Raw genomic sequence first — 22,443 nt, 5'->3', positions numbered from 1 at the left:
ATGGCAAAGGCAGTTAAGACGGGGTGGTTCTAGTAGTTCTTATTTCTATTGTAGGAACACATTGACTAGGAACGGGGAGCTAAGACGGAATATGAACTAAGAAGTAATTTATGCTTGTTAAAAACGGCAAAATCAATTAAATTAAAGTTATGTAATAGAGAAATGTGATAAATATCATAAACAACATATTTGCCAACTCTGGTTCCCCTTGCCTAATGACAGTGGATGACATGAAAGAAATGGACTAGAAGAACGGGTTAGTTCATCTTAGAGAATGAATCAATCACTTTATCATAAAGTGATAAAACTGTAAAGAAATAAAGAGTACAGAATAAATTATCAGGCTCTTTAGATGACTGGTTCTATTGGTCATTAGAAATTTAGAATGTCAGTACAACACCAGAAGCCTCTTACTGTATGGAGCCAAAGTCGCCTACCATACATTTAACAGTGTGCCATATTCAAGGTCAAGTCCTTATCAGATTCTTAAACATTTTTGGAATTGATCCAAATATTTGCCTACTAATTCCCAGAATGATTACTTCATGACCAGAAGCTTGATAGATTTGCTGTCAGTAGAAGCCAAAATGAGTGCAGACATATTTAGAGAGAAGACAATCTCTCTGCATGTGCATACCAGTTTCCTCTTCCACATTATAAGAGATAATGTTGTCCTTAATTTCACATACTGCACTTCATTCAACTCTACAACTCTACGGCATAACACTCCGAACACCCCCTGATCTCTTACAAGTGAAGCATAGTAGTATTTAAGCAACCATCATTTGTTACCAATGACGTTTTTTTACTCAAACAATGATGGGATCATCAAGAAGTTTTCACCCAACTTGTTCACCATGGCATTCGCACATAATGTGTCAGTAGTCAGTAGTCAGTACAAAGCTCCTAAACGAATTCTCGGTATGCGTATACATATGTAAAGGTCAGACTTGGTATCAGCAGGGAGCATACACATTTAAGGTTGTAGCCGAATTGCCAAGTTTGATGACAACATTTCGGTATTCGAAATTGCAAACCTCTGATTTGTAGTACTTGGTATTCTGTGTTCGTGTCTCTATGTATAACTGTCAAAAGGTATGTTCATTCATTCACATCTTCTGTGAACAGAGAGGAAAGTTTGCATTGGTTGCAGGATTCTAATAGTTGGAACATGGAAGCTTTCAAGCCTGGGTTGAAACAATGTTCGTTAACTGAGGAGCTCTTGAGATGTGATAGTGCAAGCACTAGTGAGCAAACAAAGAACAAGAGTAGCATCAAAATGGAAAGAGCATCGTACCACAACTTAAACACTGAGCCAAGGAACAAGGGTGCTGAAATGGCTCGAAAAAGTCACTGGTACTAGGTTGTTCAAGCAGTAAGGCGAACCATTGTTGCAAGGGTAAAGCTGTATTGTGCTCTAGTGAAATTGAAGAACTAAATGAGAGAATGAGGATTCTCGAAGAAGAAAATGAAAGTACGAAGCAAGAAATATATGAGGGTGCAGAAGAAAGAAGGAAGCTGATAGATGAGATATATCAGCAGTTTCAGATATTAGCAAGAGAGTGCAAGCTTAATGATGGATGTACGAGTGAGACCCCTTCACAGGTAAATTCTGTGGTGATCCCATATATTGTGTTCTGTGATTCCTGGGAGTTTGTTGCTGCAACTTGAATTCTTTATTTCTCAGCGGACACTGCGTGCTAATTAAGTTGTATATTATCTGTGGATGAACAGGATGAAAGAATTGGAGCTGTTTTATCGGAGGATATGCAACAAGATTTAGTTCGCACTCTGTCTCTGCTGCTGTGAACAGAGATGAATATCTGTCTCTGGATATGTAATCGTACTTGTAGCTAGATAATCATATAGTATGTCTTGCATATTTCAGACCCGGAAAGAGAAAAAGGATTTGCTCAACAAGATAAATTTGAAATTACTCCCTCCCATCAATATGTACAAAACAAAACTGCAGAATACCTCAAGTATGAAATTCATATGTTGAACAAAACAGTACAAGTCCGTTTTTTATTTTCCAGTACAGTTGTCCTAAGACATCACATTTCGCCTCTGTAACCACCAGAACCATAATAATCTCTTTTAACATTAGAGATTGTGACGCTTTTCTGCTGCTCCAGTTTTGGACAATCTTTGATACGATGACCAAGCCCACCACAATAAGCACAACCTTTAACCCCACTTGCATCAGTAATATCTTCATTGTCTTCCATTGGATCATTAAGCTCAGCCAAAACAGGTGGAATCCTCTGTTTTGCCTCTTGCAAAAGGTGCTTCAAATCTAGTAATGTAGTCTCACTCTGGTTCTTGTTGATAAATGTCGTTGCAATTCCAGTCTTGCCACATCTTCCTGTTCGTCCAATCCTGTGAACGTAGTTTTCAATTTCTGCTGGCATGTCATAATTAATGACATGTTGAATATCAGGAAAATCCAAACCTTTCGAAGCAACATCAGTTGCCACTAAGACATCTTTCTTCCCTGCCTTGAAGGAAGAAATAGCATACTCTCTCTCTTCCTGATCCTTCCCTCCATGAATAGCCACTGCTTCCACTCCTTTTAACAGAAGATATTCATGAATATCATCGACGTCAGCTTTGTTTTCACAAAATATTAGAACTGGAGGTGGAGTCTTTTGCAGACATTCAAGAAGGTATACAATCTTGGCTTCTTGCTTCACATACTCAACCTCCTGAATCACATCAAGATTTGCTGCTCCAGCTCGTCCAACGTTAACAGTGACAGGCTTGACCAAAGCACTTCTAGCAAAGTTCTGAATTTTTGCGGGCATGGTGGCTGAAAATAACAGAGTCTGTCGTTGAGCTTTGAAATGGTCAAAAACTTCTCTTATGTCATCTTCGAATCCCAAATCTACCAATCTATCAGCCTCATCTAAAGTTAGATATCTGCAGGGAAAAACAGTAGAGCTCAGTATTCTCGTCATAAAGATGCAATGCAAAACATATTCAAGAGAGGGAGAGGACACATCCCACGAAAACGAACACAAGATACAATCTCAACTATGGTGTATGATTGTATATCTGAGGACAAGCACAATTATATCCAGTTTGTAAAGGATACTACACTGATTTCTGAGAGCTCCTAAAGCAAATCGTAAAGTGTACATAGCCACTACCTTAGAGAGGAATGAATAGATTAAACTGAGAGCTCCTAAAGCTAGTCGTAAAGTGTAGATATCCACTACCTTAAAGAGGAATGAACAGATTAAAGAGATTTTCCATGTCGATACCAAAAAGGGGCAATGAAAATCTAGCTCAATACAAGCAAAGAAATAAAATGATGTTGAATGTATGAAAACAAAGAACCTTACCTGCAATTATCAAGGTTCATTTTTTTCTTTGCCAGCAAATCCTTCAACCTCCCAGGAGTAGCAACAACTATATGAACACCCTTGCGCACAATATCCAATTGTGACTTCATTTCCACTCCACCAATACATAGCAGCGGCCTTATCTCAGGATACCCAGCCTCTCTCATAGGAGTCAAAAATTGTTCCACTACTTCATAAGTCTGCCTCGCAAGCTCCCTGGATGGACAAATAATCAATCCGAAAGGCCCTTCTCCAGGAACAATCGGCATCATCATCTCCTCCTGCATTGCTATCATAATCAACGGCAACACAAAAACCAACGTCTTCCCTGAACCGGTAAATGCAATACCAATCATATCCCTCCCTGACAAAATCACCGGAAGACCCTGCACCTGAATAGGCGTTGGCTGAACAATCCCCTTGGTTTTCAACATCTTCAAAATCGGTTCAGGAAACCTCATATCCTTGAAATTCTTAATAGGCGGTGGAATATCATCCCCATTGACAATGATATGCCACTGCTTCCGAATCAAATCACACTGCTTTTTCGGCATCCTCCTAATCTGCAAGGGGGGCTTCCAACCTGTCGGTACAGGATCCGTATAAGTAATCCCCTTAGCCAACTCTCGAACCGACATCAGCGTCTTACGATCAGACAAATGCTCAATCATCTCCTTCTCCTGCTGCACCAGCTGCTCGGTTTCAGTGATCTCCGGAGCGTCGCGTTTCAGCTGGGAAGCTTTCACCAGAAGGCTAGGCTTCACTTCTTTGGGCGGCGATTTCTCCGAGTCATCCACAAGCCCAGAGGCATTCCCCTTCCGCTGGAGAATCCTCTGCGCCGCCATTGCTCTTCGCTTCGCCACAGGTACGTACAAATCATCGTCTTCTTCCATGGCTCTAGTTTCTGCAATACAAACACATAATTGTAAGGAATTATTGAAAATCCAAAGCTGCTGTATACAAAACCCTAAAACTGAATAAAACCCAATTTACAGATATCCGATTCTGATTAATTTTGTAGATTACAAACCAATAATAGATTTTGAACTAAGTTTAGGGCACAAATCTCCAGTTAACACAGCCCCAAATCCCAAGTATGGAAAATTCCAAATATAGGTATAATCAAATCCCATGATCGAAATTAAGTACAAAGATAAATTTGAAGAGAGAGATTAAATACCTTGTAGTGGTGGAGGGTAAAATTGACATTTAAGTATATATATTCATAACAACCTACTCATAATAACTTCAGTTTCATCTTCCCTACCAAATGTCTTGGAGAGATCTTCTAAAGTTTCAAAACCTCTAGAGTTCCTCAAAGACTCTCTCAGTGCTTTGGCAATGGGGAATCCAACAACAAGGAGGAAACTACTCTGGAATACTCTCGAGGATGTTCAGTGGAAGCAATAGTGAGAGAGGCAGGAACAGAAACTTCAGTAGCGGTTGTAGTTATAGTTTTGCCTTTTTCTAGCAATCTCATTCATTCTATCACTTCAAATCTTGTATTCTAATAGCAATGTCATGGCAATGAATCACTCTATTGACTCGGCCAAAACACAAGCAGTTGGAGGGTATGAAGAAACATACCTTCTTTTTGGTAACGGCACTTGAAGCAGTATTATTACTTTCACCTTCATGTCGGTCATGATCAGTTTGATGAATGAGAATCTCAGTAGACCAGCATCAAGCACATCGTCCATCTTGTATGACACATCTTTCAACCTCTCCAACCAATGTCTTAACAATGGCTTCCTTGACTTTCCTCTTATCAACATCCTCGAGCACGGCTTGAATGGATTTTAAATTACTAGTGATCTTGGTAACTTCGTTCTTGACCCCCATAACCAACCTCACCCCTTTCTTTATTTGTTGATAACTTATTGAAGCCAATTTGTCTAGTAGCATGGAAACGAAAGCTTTAGCCATTGTTGAATGGTGTTGCAATTAATTGATATGATCAATGGAGAGATTGATGGAAGTATCTAGTTATAATCGAGAAAAAATTGCGTCTATACTTATATGATGTACATAACCATTGTTTGGTGATTACTGATTAGGCCGACTAATACCTAAGGATGGCATTTATGCCTTTTGGGTAAAACCCACGGGTAATTATCCACCCAAAATTAATCTCGGGTAATATCTATTGGGTAATACCCACATGATAATTTGATGGATATGGGTAAATACCCACCCATTCCTAAATGGATAATTATACTACTCACCCATTTACCCATTTTCTATGTGGGTACTTTATTATTATTATTTTCAATTTTAATTGGTAGCTTATATTTTTTTCATTTATAAATGGGAACTTTTTTTTTACCCACATGATAATTTAATAGGTATGGATAAATACCCACTAATTTCTAAATAGGTCATTATACTATAACTCATTTACCCAATTTCTATTGGGTACCTTATTATTATTATTATTTTCAATTTCAATGGGTAGCTTATATTTTTTTCATTTAACTGCTACCTTTTTAAAAAAAAAATCCCACATGATTATTTAATAGGTATGGATAAATACCCACTAATTTCTAAATAGGTAATTATACTACTCATTCATTTACCCTTTTTTTATATGGGTACCTTATTATTATTATTATTATTATGACTACATACTCGAACAAATTACTAAGACAATATTCAGCAAAATTGAAATTACTCTTAATAAATGACTTTTTAATATAACATCAAATGAGATTACAATTCAAGAGTTAAATTGACTACGTACTACTAAAATAGAGGGGAAAAGTGTGCTCTACTGATATCATCCGGTTGCCTCTGAAGTGGGGTAGAATCAGTATCACTACCAAGGCTAGATTCTTCATCAACATCAATATCGTCATCTAATGTACCAGAAACAAAGTTGAAGATCTGCCCACACCAGGGCACCAAAATCCTAGGACATTGACCACACAAATAACCACTAGTTGTTAATTTTACTTTTATTTTTCTGACTGATAAGAACAAACAACCTCTAGTTGATTGATGCGAGGAGTCAGAGGACCAATCTAATCATTACCCAACTAAAGCTACACTCATTCAGAGATGCCTCATATTCAATTACTTCAAAGCCTTAAGCCACTAACCGTAACACTGATAAATCTCCACGCATTATAATCACAAACTAGTAAACCAATTAACTAAAAGCTTGATTTGGACCGAAAGAAACTCAATCAACCCACATAATCAAAAACAAAAAAACAAAGCTTCCTATCTTAATCCAACAACTTGTTTACGAGAAACCAAAAAACTGAGCCAAATTTCATGAACTATATCCCCTACCGAGAAGTCCAAAACCCTTTACATGTTGGTTTTAAAATTTTTAATATTTAGTTCGCAAAATCAAATTGAATATGAAGAAGTACTTATCGAGGAAGACTTTACCTATTTGAGGCGTCGGAGAATCGAAGATGAATTTGGGTGCAGTAGAAGATGGGAGCTAAGTCGGGAGCCACAATCACATCCAAAAAGAAAAAAACCACAAAACAGAGCATGCAACAAGAAATTATGCAAATCAAACACCAAACCAACCTTCAAACTCCTCCATCAGTACGATTAAACCAAAAGAACAAATCTTTACAAACCCAATTCACAGCTAAAACATTCAAAACCGCCCTAAATTCATAAACCCAACACAATCCAGATCTCAAAAGTTGAATAAAGAGAGAGTATCATACTGTCAAGATAGCTCACAAGAGAAGTAGTGAGGAGAGAGTCTTCTGGGCTTACCCACGACATCAAGTAGTAAACTGATTTTGGTTTCTACTGCAAATTGGGTACTTGAAAAACCAACCAAACTGTTTAATTGTACTCAATCAATTGCATTTTTGGGTAATATGGGTGAGATTTTTTACCCGTGGGTATAACCCATACCCATCATTTTCACCCGTGGGTATTTTAAAAATACCCACTACCCACCCATGGGTATTTTCAAATTACCCATTACCCAAAAATAATACCCTAATACATATTTTACCCATGGATACCCATACCCATGGGTATAGATGCCAACTTGACTAATACCTGCATGGTGATAATTTGCCGCTCCGGCGAGTCTGCAAATTTCCATTGAGATTGGCTCAAGTGGGAGACCTTCATGAAATATTATATTGATCTCCAACCTTAAAGACAACCTTCTGTCTCAGATAATTCTAATGTATTTGAGGACTAAATGAAGTTTAGACGTGTTTTGTGATTCTTACATTTGGTGACCGTTACTATATATAACCACTTGCAACGGAGAAGGTGGATCATTAAACCAAAAGTGTGGTTTAAAATTTACATTTCGATACTAGCTGTCCTAAATAATAAATAGGTAGAGTTAACTTTGGGTACGTTGTGTATCTCACCGTAGGTCCTAGAATGTCTAGAATGTAGGAATAGAGGAAATCTTGAATTGTGATGGTGAAATTGAAAACCAGTGTTGCCCTCGTTATAATGGAAAGGGCACCTAATAAGAATATAAAGGAAAACCCATGTCCCCATGCCCAAAAAATTGATGTTGAAACCAAAGCTTCTAGCTAGTCTTGGTTTATAATAATTATAATTAAAATTATCTAGTAGTATATTATAACAATTAAAAATGACATTAACTAGGAGGCTATATCTATCTAGAGATTGTACTAGTTATGTTTTACCAATTTGCAGGCTCTGTTGAATCTCTTGTTGGATTTAAAACACCGTCGAATTATCAGTCACCAAGAGAAAGCAATAATTCCCTCTCGCAACATTTTGACGTGATGCATTGGTTTATTTCGTCATTCCCATAGCCATCGCCCCTTAGAAAATGCTTGGTGGAAATAATTCCCAAGCACCATGGCCATAAGGATCAAAAGAGAGAGGTAATCCCGCGGGAAAGATATTTCTCCATGAATTCATTGCGTACTAACTACTAAGCTTTAATTGTACTAATGATGTAGATTTTTTTAATGGACTAATGATGTAGAATTACAAAGACCATGTTGCATTGCAAACTACAATCGGCTATTTTACTAAAATTAAATGCAATAAACCCCGATAAACAATTAGAATAAGTAATTATTTCATGTCTAAAATGATTATTCTATATCTACAACTATAAAGCGGGCACAAAACAAAACTTCATCAAATTATAAATCTCCGAATATGCCAATTTATTATTTCTACTGATAAACAGATTACTCCTCATACTATTAGGAGTGTTATGGGTTTATGGTCAAAACTTAAATAAATTAATTGAAAACTATTATTTATTCTCAGATCTTAACTTTCCATTACCGATAATTACTCATTTTTTCACACCTATAGGGTATGAGCAATTTCTAGTAAACATAAAGCACAAGCTCGTTTCATTACTAAACATTTTGCCACAAAATAAATGCAATAAGCCCCAATAATAATCTTGTTCATGTTCAAAATGATCATTCTATAAACATAAAGCACAAGCTCGTTTTTGATTTATGAACATTTTGCCACTAAAAGCACTTATAAGAAATCAGATTAGCAAACACTCGGATTATATGCTTTTGAAAGTCATAGATAAGGGGTTTTGCTACTGGGACCTTCATAATTACTCATTAGACCTCTACTATTTATTAATTATTAGATTACATATATAACCTCTTGTAAAAAGAAAATTGTAGCCATTATTTGACACAACTAAAAACATTTAATTATTATCTTTCCGTAATAATCATTTAATAATACCAATCACACTTGAGGATGATTAAAATATATATCTCATGACGTTGTGAATGATTTTTCATTATTAGACTCTTATAATAATAATTAACTAGATTTGATGTATTTTATTAATTACAATTGGTTGTTTAATCGAATGATTACTTATTCGAATAAATTAGTCTAAAACAAATATTTTATAAATTTTGTTTATAGTTGAACAAATAATATAAGTTTAACAATATTATATGTAGAAAAAACAATAATAATGTCATTAAAAAAAATAAGGAAGAGATTTTTATAAAAGAACATCCGCAGATCTAAACTACAGAAATGAAGAGGAAATACAAGTAGCAGTACAAACAAAATAGAAATGACAGTAATATTCTTTATCAATATGTTGAAAAAATCAAGGTATCTTGGAGCTGGAAATTATCAAACATAAATGAATCAAGTGCTTTGACTATTGCAAACAACTCAAACCCCGCCTAAGCAATCCAAGATAAAGAACCTTCAACATATCTAAATTAAAGTAAAATTTTCTGGCTAAAAAATCACTTTTAAACTGCTTGGTATTACACCGCATGTTTTCCCGAAGAACAAACAACTAAAGAGATATCCACAGAGCCTGGCCAATTAGACTTACTTTCAACATGGGATTTGACATTTAAGAAAAATGAAAGAAAAAGTATCAAATAGAAGCAATTGTAAGAATTGCTATCATGAAAAAGAAAGGCCACCTAAATTCAAAATATACAATTTCTCTATCAATCCTGGTTGCCTTTGGCAGAAAGTGATCTTATTCAAGAACTCATGGGTGTTGTATGCAACAATATGACTGACCGTATAACTTCACTCTTTGTAACAGTACTACGACGACGTGTTCCATAGCCAGTATCCATATCTGGGAAAGGATTGCTTGACCCGAAAAATGTCTCAAATAAATCGAAAGGATTAGTCTGCACAAAAATAAAACAAAAATTGGTAAGTTTTAAACATATAGATGCATCATCAAGCAACTAGTTATGGAATCTTTCACAACTTTAGTTGCTAATATAGGTCTTTTCAAGAAGCACATAGGGATACCGTTACCCTGACATAAATAAGAACAACATTGCATTTAACTAAATTACATTATTTAACTTTATTAACAAACGGAAAAACAAGTAGACATAGTTTTTTGAGATTTCAATACTCCAAAGAATGGATATATTGTAAAAAACTAAGAAATCAGTAAAGAAACCAGTAGTACCAAGAAAAATAACCAAGAAACCATCCCAATCATAAAAATTGCGCACACTCAAGAAACAGAGCAATAGTACAAAGTTAGCATACATACTCTAATCAATTTTTTTTTATAGAGAATGTTTACTTTTCCAAATATTTGTGCTTACAGAGAAAGATACAAAAACACTGGCATGTAGTCTATAGTTTTTTAAAATTATACTCCTAAAGTTATCTTTACTATAATAAAGCGGGCACCCTTCAAAAATCACCAAATTATATTTTGCCCAAAATACCATTTTTATTAAACACAATTACAGTGTTAACAAAATCAAAATGGATAAGCCTTTAAAAAACAAAAATAGAACATGTAATGAAAAATAAAGTCTGATTTTGTCATCGTTACACAATAACATGTGCGATCAACTAACACGTGCATCGCACGGGTACGAGTCTTGTATATAATTATGTTGTTCATGAAGTAGCATATACTGAAATATAATCTATGATGCACGAATACGTCAAGAAAAGTGAATGCCCGTATCATATCCGTATCGGATACGGTACGGGCCGTATACAATGCATATACGTGTATAAAGCTAAAAATACGCACCCAAACTATGTAGTATATGTCAACTCTGTGGATACGGTCAGAGTACGTTTTGGGGTTATAATTGTTATTGTCACGTAAATAAAACTTAAATCTAATACCCTCCCCCTCAGCCGTATTGTTTTGTATTGCTTGAACTTATTAAGTATTTAATTCATGAACTTATGTTTATTGTAAAATTGATGAGATTTAGGTGTTCTAATTGTTTGTTTGATCGAATTTTAGAATTATATATATATATATAATATTATTTTACAAAACGTATCAAAAACACTACATTTTAGAAAATAACATATCCCGTGTCATGCCGTATCCGTATCCGTGTCCCGTACCCGTACTCGTGCATCATAGAATATAATAGATCAGTCTAATTATGAAAAAAAGAAATGTGAATCAGTAATCATGAGAGAACTTGGAGCAGAGTAGGCTATTATGTGCAAAGACTAAAAGGTATATATATGTGTTGTGCGAGTCTAAGTATTTACTGTACTGGCTTAAGTCATGAGATAAAAGACAGAATGACCAAACTGAGGCCAGATTGTCCTATATCCAACAGATAAATAAAGCACAGCAATATCATTGACGTACAAGTCAGATTGTCCTATATCCAACAGATAAATAAAGCACAGCAATATCATTGACATACAAGTTTGCACATGCATCAAGAAACTGCCACCCTTTCAAAGCTATGATGTACAAGATGAATTAAAACTAAATGAATTTAAAAAAAATCTGAACCAAGTGCGCTACCGTATAGGTTGAAGATCCACCACTCATGGTGCTCTTAACTCCAGCTTCACCATATTGATCATATAAAGCACGCTTCTTATCATCTGATAACACCTTTTGAGGCGCTGGCTGGAGCTTTAGCAGTAATAAACGGATAAGAACCTCAACACCATGAAGGCATGAACGAATATGATGACATCCTTGACTGTCGAAATATACCTCAACGCCATGAACACTTGAACAGAGTTGCAAACGTCCTTTGTCAAATGCATGATTGAACATGAACCAAAATCTCTAGAAATAAGACTCTGGGGTCACTTCCACAATTCCAGTTAACTCCCTCTGTTATGAGATTGATCATTAATCTTCAGCTGTTGACAGAATAGCAAGCAAGGGTTGTGTTAGTGATGTATAATAATATACATACAAACTAATGATCTGAAAAATCATCCAATCAAAAATTAATTCAGTTCCTGAAACCAATTTTCATTTGATATCTTGATTCTTGAGAAATACTAAAGTTTCACCAAGTTACCTCTTCAAGTTTAGTGTTGATATTCATACTCCAGTAATCACGTACTTCTGGCACCCCTTAGCATGCTTCAATGCATAGCAGCGTATTTGGGCCCATCTGTTCGAATCCATTTTTCTTATAGGGAGTAGGCATCAATCTGACAATGCAAGCCTTAATGACTGATTAGTGATTAGGCAACAATACTAATCTAGCTGATTAAGAAGTAATATCATCAAATTTGAGTATCAGGAATTCAAGATACATATGTAGTTACAATCAACCATCCCATGCATGTTATTATTATGACACAGACCGACAAAAAGACTTGATCAAATTGCAGATGACATCACTTGAGAGTTGAGACTAGAAATTTGTTTGTGGTTCATCATTAAGATGACTTTACATTTTTGATCTGAAGTAAGATAAGAAGATTACCAATTTCATATTGACAGAAAGAATGAAGCTCAATAGATTGATTACCAGAGAGAATGAAGCGGCAAACGAGTTGGGTGATGATACGATGGATGAACTCAATCTTCTTCCTCCTCTTCTTGTTGGATCCGGACTCCGTCTTTTTGTACAAACTTCCGATCAATTTGGACAATTTGGATGTTTGGGATGTGAGAGATGTTGGCCCACTCCGTGCCTCCTCTGTTTTCGAGACTCCGCGAGAGACACCAGCTGTCAGAGATGCTCAAATTCTGGAGCGGCGTCCTCCGAAGGAAGTCTGGCAGTGTCGTCAGCTCGGAACAGCCTTCAATTGTTAAAGAAGAAAGGCATGGCATAACCTTGATACGTGCTGCAAGTGAATCTTCACTCAACCCAGCTGGCATTTCTTCCCACTCCTCCCACTGCAGCAGGACATGGAACAGCAGGTGCTTGAGATTTGGGAATAAAGTGACTTGTTCCCGTGAATACTCAAATCCCACCTTTTTCACTTTATACATAAGTTGAAATCGCAGTATTTCAAGGGACGCCAATTTCCCCAAAACCACAAGAGGAACATATTCACACCCAACGCAATTCAGGAAGGAAAGGCATCTCAAATTATTTAATGACGACGACGTGTTCATCCAGTTGGGGCACAATGAGGCGCCACCGTAGTTCTGGATCTTCAAAGATTCCAGATCTGGATTTGGCTGCAAGGCATTCACTGTTTCTTCCTGCTTGAGACTGTCACCCTTCGGATCCCAAAACCACAGTTTTAAAGAAACAAGGTGTTTCTTGTTCACCAATTTTGCTTGCTCCGCATCACTCTTGATAGCGTCGCCATCATCTGCTTCTGCTTCTGCTTCGTCCGGCCTCCACCATCTAATGAAAAGCTTGCCATGAACCTGGTCCATGTTCCTCAAATCACTAACCTTGATGAAGCCATCGGTGGAGTCAATATTAACTTGATCCAGAGTCTGTAGACTCGTCAGCTTCGCAATTGATTTTGGCAACTTCAGATAATCACTATCCTTAACATGGAGGTGCCGCAAGTTGGTCAGCTTTCCCATTGCCTCGGGCAACTCTTCAAGCTCTTCACAATCTTCAAGTCTCAAGGTCTCCAAATTGATCAGATTACACAGACTGTCTGGTAATTTCTCCCATTTGTTGTAGGACAAATCCAAATACCTCAAGCGCACCAACCCGCCAACCTCGCTTGGAAGTTGTTTCATATCATTATTACTCAAATTTAAGGTCCTCAAGCATTTTAATTGTAAAACAAACTCTGAGTTGAGACTCTCAAATTTACAATTAAAAGTTGCGAAGGTTCTTGAAGTTTTGCAAGTACCAAAGGAAACTGAAAGTTGACCATCAGGGGCACCGGTGATGGTCAAATGGCGAAACTTATTGCCTATGGGCAACTCTATTCTACTTTCACGTTGCGCGTCCAAAATATAACACTCTTTGGTGGTCAAAAACCGTAGAAAGTCGTGCACAATGTCGTGCATTTTACACTTTTTAATATTTCTAAGTCCATCTTTCCCAAAATCAAAAAAAGACCGCATTACTAAAGTATTAAAATACATTTGACCGATCTCTAATGGTTTTTCCTTGCTTATGTTGGAACTAAGATAACCCTGTGACATCCACAATTCGATCAAATTATTTTTATCAATGTCATGATCTTTTGGAAAAACAACACAATACAAAAGACAAAGCTTGATTTTTGGAGCCAAATCATAATAATTTAATAATAACGGTTGAAAAACTTGATTCTCAACTATCTCCAACTCTCATATCTTACTCTCCAAAACAGCCAACCATTCTTTCTTGGTTTCTTTAGAGCGCATTAAACTACCCAAAGCCTTTGCAACAAGAGGCAAACCTTGACACCTTTTAACAATATCTTTACCCAAGGATTCTAACATTTTTGACTCATGATTTTCCCTCTCACCCAAAGCAATGTGATAGAATATCGACCAACAACAGTCTTCACTTAACTTCCCCAAGTGTATCATATTAGAAATTGTTGCTCTCATTGCCATGGCAACTTCTTCTTTTCTTGTGGTTACCAATATTCTACTACCTACATGACCACTTTGTAGAGACGGCCACAATTGTTCCCACTTCCTATAGTCTTCATTCCACACATCATCTAGCACAAGGAGAAATTTTTCGTCTTCTAAATTTCTATGTATACAATTCAATAAAGGTTCCAAATCATTTGAACTTGGACCAGCAACATTCAGGCCCTCAATAATTGCCTTGGCAATCTTGATCTCATTAAACGGCTGTGACACACAAACCCAAATTCTTTTTGTGAAATTTAATTTCACGTTTTCATCATTATAAACTATCTGGGCGAGAGTTGTCTTCCCCATACCCCCCATCCCTACAATAGGGATAACTAGGAGGTTCCTCTCTTCTTGACTACTCTCCCCGAACAACTTGCCCATAACTACTTTAGTTTCGTCTTCCCTTCCAAATGTCTTGGAGAGGTCGACAAACGATGAAGTTTCAAACCTCTCAAGTTGTTCAAAGACTCTTTCAGTGTTTTGAAAGTTATAGCTTTGTCTTTCCCTAGCAATCTCATTCAATCTATTACTCAAATCTTGAATCCTAATAGCAATGTCACGGCGGTAGATCACTCGATTGACTTGGCCAAAGCAAAAACATTGTGAGGGTACGTTGAAACATACCTTCTTCTTGGAAACAGCAGCAGCAGTAGTACTCGTACTACTTTCACCTTCTTGTTGGTAATGATTAACTTGCTGTATGAGAATCTCAGTTGTCCACTCATCAAGCACGTCGTCCATCTCGTACGACACCTCTTTTAGCTTCTCCAGCCAGTCTCTGACGATGGCTTCCTTGATCTGCCTCTTCTCTGCATCCTCGAGCACGGCTTGAATAGATTTCAGATTGCTGGTGATCTTGGCAACTTCTTTCTTGACCCCCACAACCAGTCTCACCTCTTTCTCTATTTGGTGATAGGCTATTGACGCCAGTTGTTCCAGTAGCACGGAAACGAAAGCTTCAGCCATTGTTGAAGGGCGTTGAACTTAATTGATGGGAAGGCTCAGAAAGAAAAGAGAGATGGGATGGATAGATCAAGGTAGCTAAGAGCAGGAACTCTCCGTCTATACATATATGACATACATAATCTTTGTTTATTGATTACTGTTACGAACCTTCTGACCTATTATTATTTTGAGTTATCTATATTATGGACTATTTACTTATGGCTGAGTTTTACTATTCAGATACGGGTTGCTCTAATATTGGATTTTATAAATCAACAACTATTTAAGACAGGTTCATCTATAATCTATAAATCGACCGACAGTGAGGATTAGGCTGAGCGACAAGTCCACAACCACTTGAAATATTAGAATAGTCAAAATTGAGGACTATTATGGAGCTTGAACGTGCTTTAGATGCTTAGGTCTGGTGACAGCTAGTATTTATATCAACCACTTGGTGCGCAGTTGGTGGATCATTGCATTTGTATATGCAATTGTGAAGAATCTCTGAGCCTTCAATTTTAATATTTGCAAATTGCAATGATCATGGCATGATATGTTTTGAATAGACATGTAAACTTGAATAACCCGCGGTGGCGTGGAGGTAGCACCAGTTGAGTTTTGGCCGTAAAGCTCTAGAATGTATAAATGGAGGAAACCTCATATTGAGATATAGTGAGATTGAATGTCGGTGCCCTAGATATAGTTTCAGGAATGGCGCAATATCAATATCAAGGAAACCTCATGTTCCCCTTGATCTCTCAGCGGTGAACCTCTACATCGATCTTGTATTGGTATACAAGACATGAATGATACTAATGAGTATTTGGCTAGATTTAAGAGTGTATAAGCAAATGGAATTCTCTTTACCAATGTTTGTAAATGTGATTTGGGACCAAGTATGTGCCAAATCATCATTTTGTCTTCTACAAGCAAGTTTACTGATATCTTGAGCATTCCGATATGCTGTTCAAGCTACATGTACATGATGTCATCCATTTGGATGAATACTGAAAATAAAAGACAAAATTCAACATAGCATATATCGTGGGATCATTAGTTGCCACTTGCCAATGAGTTGCGCAACCTTAACAATCAGCCAAACACCCCCTGTGCGCTTTAACATGAATGTGCTCTTCATCGTTAAAAGATGACTATAAAACTTGAGGCGAAAATTAGATGACTAATAAAAGACGGAGAGGCTGGTTACTAAAATAGCAATCAATAACATGTTTGGTGACAAAATCAGTAAACAATAAGACATTTGAAAATTGAAAGATTGAATACCAGAAAGAAACAAGAGCTGGTAGACAATTGGGAATCACATGATGAACTCGATCTAGCTATTCTTCTTTTCTTCTCTTTGTACAAACTCATGAATCATTATCAATTCTGGTGTGGGAGATAATAACGTGGTCCACTACCTGAGGATCCCTTTTTTTCTGCAGCATTGCGAGATAACCTCATCACTTCCATATGATGAAATTCTAGCTCACATTGAAATTCTAAAAGACATTTCAATGCATATTGTCAAAATCTATTCAACCGCAGTTTCGTACTTCGTTTATATTTACCAAGGGACTTGAAAATCTCTCAGCATAGTGCAGATATATATATATATATATATATATATATATATATAGGCCGCTTCAGGTGCGGACGTCCGCACGGTGCGGATTCACTGATTCCGGCGACGGCAGGCCGCAACGACGCAGTGAACCAGCACAGCCGCACTACCCACTTCCCGACGATCCCGTCTGTGCCGGCCGGAGCTCCATCGGTGGCCCACGGCGGCCGGAATCTGCAAAAATCAAGTTTCCGGGCAGATTCCGGCGATTTCGCGATTTCAGCCGCCGTGGGTCGCCGATGGAGCTCCGACTGGCACATACGAGACCGCCGAGAGGTGGGGAGTGCGGCTGTCGTGGTTCGCCCCGCCGTTGCACCTGACTTCGCCGGAATCGGCGAATCTGTACCTTATGTAAGGTACGGACGTCCGCACCTGAAAAAAAAAAATATATATATATATAGTCCATATCCAGTGGAATTTCATAGTGAAGTTCCAATTTTGACACACTTTTCGATCAAATATTTTCACCATAAGCGATTCAATATTTAGGTATGCTATTCGAGATCATCTCTACAAAGTTTCATCCAATATTTAGGTATGCGATTCACCATACACAATGGATTCTATATAAAGTCTTTTCAACACTTCTCTTTTCCAATGTGGGACAAATACCTTTCTCTCATTCTAAGTAGCCATCTTTGAGTGACAATTTCTTATTCACCCACAAACCAAATTACACAAACAAACATATGATCTTGTAGCCCTCATTATGGAGAACTCAAATCTATGTTCATCTTTAATTAATCAATTAAAATTTGGTTTTAAATGGTTTATAAACCAGTTATCCAACAATTCCCCACATGAATGAAATTGACCACCAAAGACTCGATAGAATTTGGTGATAGATTTCTACGGTTGAAACATGCATATGATAGGTAGGTTCGACCATTTGAACCTTCCTTTATGAAAGTATGCTTACTTTACTAACTAAATAGTAGACGCGATGTCTTTGAACTATTCGGCATTTGTGTAAATGATGACTGTAATAACCCGATTTTTCGGAACGATGTTTGGATTGTTTAATTTTCTATTAAGTTGTGAAATTCATTAAAATGAAATGTGGATTGCTTGCAAAAATTACAAAACTCGAACGGAAACGTTTATTTAGAAAAATGTTACGTTTCCGCAACGTATATATATATTGATTTTTACTCCGTCGATTGTTTGTGAAAACTTTCTTCACGAAAGTCGTAGAGCTCGTCGATACGAGTGCGTGGACATGTGACACGTTCGAATCGGACGTCGGAGGTGAAAGTTATTAACTTCGGAAGTTAGTTTCCGATTTTGAAAACGAGTATAAAAATGGCATTTTTGTGATTAGGGTTTCCATTTCAGGAAACCCCTTCTCTCTCCTCTTTCCGCCTCCCTCCCCCTTCTCTCTCCCCGATTCGCTCTCTCCCTCCCTCAAAAATCCATCTCCGGCGATCTCCCTCACCGCTCGTCCGTGTCGCACACTGCCGGCCTAGGAAGCTTCGCGCGACCCTCCGCAACCGACCCCGAGCTTGACACGCAGTGCCAGAGCTCCACCAGCTACCCTAAGATTTGGCAGAAACCGTCTCCTTCCTAGGCGCATCTCCGGCGACTCACCGGTGGTTCTAGAGCTTCGTCGAGGTAAGGGTTTTACTTGATTGATGGATTGGTGTGGTTGTTTGTCATTTTGGTGAGGTTTTGATGGTGGATTGGAAGAGGAGAAGCGGAGGAGGAGGGGGGAGAGATACCGTCGCCTTAGGCGGCGCGTGAAGGGCAGTGGAGTGGTCTAGGGGCGGCGTGAAGCCGTGGAGGAGAAGAGGGAGGAGAAAGGAAGAGAAATAGGGCGGCGGTGGCGTGATACGGCGCGTGGGCCCCACGCGCGGCCTACCGGAGGTGGCACGTGAACAGTGTTTCCGAAGGATAATTTTGTAATTTATTTTTACATACGGTAAATGTAAATTTTATTTACGTACGGTAAATGTAAATGTAAATTACTTTTAGTAAATGTAAAAAGTAATTTTGGAAGGGTAATTCAGTAATTATTATTTACTGAGACAGTACGTACATTTGAATAGTATTTATACGTACAGAAATACGTAAACAGTATGTACTCATACAAAAATACGTATTGGATTTGTATTTGTACAGTAATATATGAATAGTAAATACGTGAATAGTACACAGTGAATAGTACTCAATGAACAGTAAATTCGTAAAACCGAAAATTTCTGAACAGTAACCGATTATTATTGTTTCGGCATATAAAGGTTTACGAAACATTTCTAAATTCTTTTCTTATCTTTTCAAGGTGATCGATAAATCAAGGAAATGAATTATCTTAAAAAATTGTGGAATTACGCTCGAGTTGATAAGGTGAGTAAAATCTCACATAATTACGAATCTACCCTTGCGGTGATTTCAAGATTTTTGCAAGAGTTTTAAATATTGAAATACGACATGTATATGATATAGTGGAATATATATATATATATTTGTATAAATGGTAAATAAGTACATATATATATAGTTTGCTATATTATATACTGTTATGAATTCATTATGAACATGTCATGTCGATGACGAGAATTATGTATTGAGAATGTGATTTAATTTGTACAATATGAGGAGAGATTATTGTACGTGGTTTATTCATGGTGTTTGTTAAACGTTTTGTCTTCGGACATGTTTATGAAATATGACATGTATATGATATAGCAGATTAGATATATATTGTATAAATGGTAAATATGTACATATATATATAGTTTACTATATGATATACTGTTAAGATTTTATCGTGACGATGTCATTTTGATGACGAAATTTATATATCGAACATGTGATTTTGATTGTACAATATGAGGTGTGATTATTGTACGTGATTTTAACATGGAGACTGTTAAAATGTTGATTGTCTTCGGACTTGATTTTTGGTACAATATGATGTGAGATTATTGTACGTGTTTGGCAAGTCGGAACCTAGCCTTTGGCCGGGCGAAAGTTACGATACAGTTAGAGTTTTAGTCTGTCTGCCGGAGTACTGCATGTGAGGTAACAGGTGGTTATCGGCTCATGAGTACTCATATTGTTTGATGTTGGGTAGCAGGTGGTTATCGGCTCATGAGTACTCATATTGTTTGATGTTGGGTAGCAGGTGGCTACCCAATATCGGCGGTGTACTACGTGAGGGGTAACAGATGTGTACCAGTGTTCATTAGTACCCGTATTATAAATGTATTTGGGTAACCAAAAGGGTTGCCCGATTTCTCATGAGCACTTTCATTTCATATATTTTTGGGACAACCAGATGGGCCGTTCATTGACTCATGAGTACATTTATATTTGTTGATTTGTGGATTTTCGTATATATTGATATGCGAGTTATATTTTCATTTTACTCATACGAGCTATAAGCTTACCGGGTTTGTGTTTACAATCCCGGTGCACCAATTCGATGGTGTAGGGGATACTACTGCAGGTGTCGATTAGTGGGAATCGAAGGACGACTCCGGAGACTCGAAGTTGTTCATTATCTCGAGTGTGGTGAGGTTTCTAAAACATTTCCATTTTATGAATGTTGATTTACAATTTGGTTTGTAATAATTGGTTGTCTGAGTTGTATTGTGAATTCAGTAATGATCCGTTGTGCATTTAAAATGATTTCGATTCGTTGAGATTATTTTGGTGTTGTATGACTTTAATATTTTGAGTTTTTATGCTCGAAATTTTAGGGTCGTTACAATGACATACTTCACACAGGAGTCTCCCTGGTACACTTTGGTTCTCATTTTTGTGCCCATTTTGGCCATGGAACACACGTCTGGTTCTGCAAGTAGTTTGATAAGAGTTATGCCCTCATTAACTCCCCTAAAAGTGGCCCCACTTCTCTCTTGCATAGGTGATTTGTTAATTAAGAGTAACCCGCATTACTCTGCTAGATTTCTCGACGCATAAGAATCATTAAAAGTTTTAGCTTAACCTCATCCTTACGGGTACCACTGTTTTTCATCATAGGAATGGACTTGGGGAACTCCCCACAGTGATCCGAACTAATCTCCACAATTTGGTTTTCCCTTTTGAACCTAGATCTTGGGATCTCCAGTCAGCTAGGTTGGGTATCCACTGCAATGATTTTTAATTTCCAATGGGCTTTAGTCTCATTCCCTTCGATGATTTTTCAACTAACTCTCTGTTTAACCATTTGGTTAAAGGATCAACAATATTATCCTTAGACTTTACATAGTCTATAGAGATAACTCCAGTTGAGAGTAGTTGTCTAATGGTATTATGTCTTCGACGAATGTGTCTAGACTTACCATTATATATCTTGCTTTGTGCCCTGCTAATTGTAGATTGACTATCACAATGTATACCAATCGCAGGCACAGGTTTTGTCCATATAGGAATGTCCTCTATGAATTGGCGTAACCATTCTGTTTCCTCCCCACATTTGTCTAGTGCTAAAAACTCAGACTCCATTGTGGATGTAGTTATAACTGTTTGTTTTGAGGACTTTCAGGACACGGCTGCACCCCCTAGTGTAAATACATATCCGCTAGTAGACTTTGAGTCTTTCATTTCAGATATCCAGTTCGCATCAGTGAACCCTTCTATAACAGCTGATGTGTAGTGCAACCCATAGGTACGAGTATACCTTAGGTATTTGAGTACTCTTCCAATCGCTTGCCAATGCATAGCTCCAGGATTACTCGTGTACCTACTTAGCTTATGAACCACATAAGCTAGATCTGGTCTTGTACAACTTGTTAAGTACATTAGACTCCAAATTATTCTTGAATACTCTAATTGAGAAACACTTTCACCTTTATTCTTGGACAAATGTAGATTCAAATCTACAGGAGTTCTGACAATTCTAGAACCTTCCTTGTCAAATTTCCCAAAAATATTGTCCACATAGTGTGTTTGATTCAACACAAGCCCTTCTGATGTTCTCGTAATTTTACTTCCTAAAATGACATCAGCAAGTCCCAAGTCTTTCATGTCAAACTTAGAATTCAACATGTCTTTAGTGGACTTGATCATCTTATTGTTGCTCTTTACGATAAGCATATCATCCACATACAGACATAATATGATATATCCATTTTCAGTGTCTTTGACATATACACACTTATCACCTTCATTTATTCTAAATTCACTGGTGATCATGGCATTATCAAATTTCTCATGCCATTGTTTTGGTGCTTGTTTTAAGCCATATAATGTCTTAACCAGTCTGCACACCTTCTTACTCTGAGAAGGAGCAAAAAAACCTTATGGATGTTCCATGTAGATTTCTTCTTCTA

The 22,443-nt window shown here is 37.3% G+C and overlaps 2 protein-coding genes across 2 annotated transcripts; both read right to left on the bottom strand.

Annotated features, from left to right (window-relative positions):
- Positions 1 to 1,908: 1,908 nt before the first annotated feature.
- LOC126798229 (DEAD-box ATP-dependent RNA helicase 35) lies at positions 1,909 to 4,533 on the bottom strand. The gene is made up of 3 exons (XM_050525125.1): positions 4,525 to 4,533; positions 3,345 to 4,248; positions 1,909 to 2,919 (listed from the first exon to the last, which is right to left on the bottom strand). Exons 2-3 carry the CDS (start codon positions 4,235 to 4,237, stop codon positions 2,055 to 2,057), a joined length of 1,758 nt encoding a protein of 585 aa, XP_050381082.1. The 5' UTR covers positions 4,238 to 4,248; positions 4,525 to 4,533; the 3' UTR covers positions 1,909 to 2,054.
- A 5,006-nt stretch (positions 4,534 to 9,539) lies between these two features.
- On the bottom strand, positions 9,540 to 15,675 carry LOC126798532 (putative disease resistance protein RGA3). The gene is given in 4 exon segments (XM_050525534.1): positions 9,540 to 9,973; positions 11,599 to 11,948; positions 12,113 to 12,248; positions 12,572 to 15,675. A coding segment is annotated over 1 exon segment (2,940 nt). The 5' UTR covers positions 15,562 to 15,675; the 3' UTR covers positions 9,540 to 9,973; positions 11,599 to 11,948; positions 12,113 to 12,248; positions 12,572 to 12,621.
- Positions 15,676 to 22,443: the final 6,768 nt, after the last annotated feature.

This window comes from Argentina anserina, chromosome 6, assembly GCF_933775445.1.
Source record: "Argentina anserina chromosome 6, drPotAnse1.1, whole genome shotgun sequence".
Lineage (NCBI taxonomy): Eukaryota > Viridiplantae > Streptophyta > Magnoliopsida > Rosales > Rosaceae > Argentina > Argentina anserina.
Note: the sequence above shows the minus strand (reverse complement) of the source record. Positions and strands in the feature narration are given on the sequence as shown.

What these genes read in the sequence shown, in the direction of transcription:
- LOC126798229 (XM_050525125.1), bottom strand. Translation starts at nt 4,237, where the DNA reads ATGGAAGAAGACGATGATTTGTACGTACCTGTGGCGAAGCGAAGAGCA. An exon ending in ATGAACCTTGATAATTGCAG is followed by an intron (nt 2,920 to 3,344) that starts GTAAGGTTCTTT and finishes TTTTCCCTGCAG; the next exon opens with ATATCTAACTTTAGATGAGG.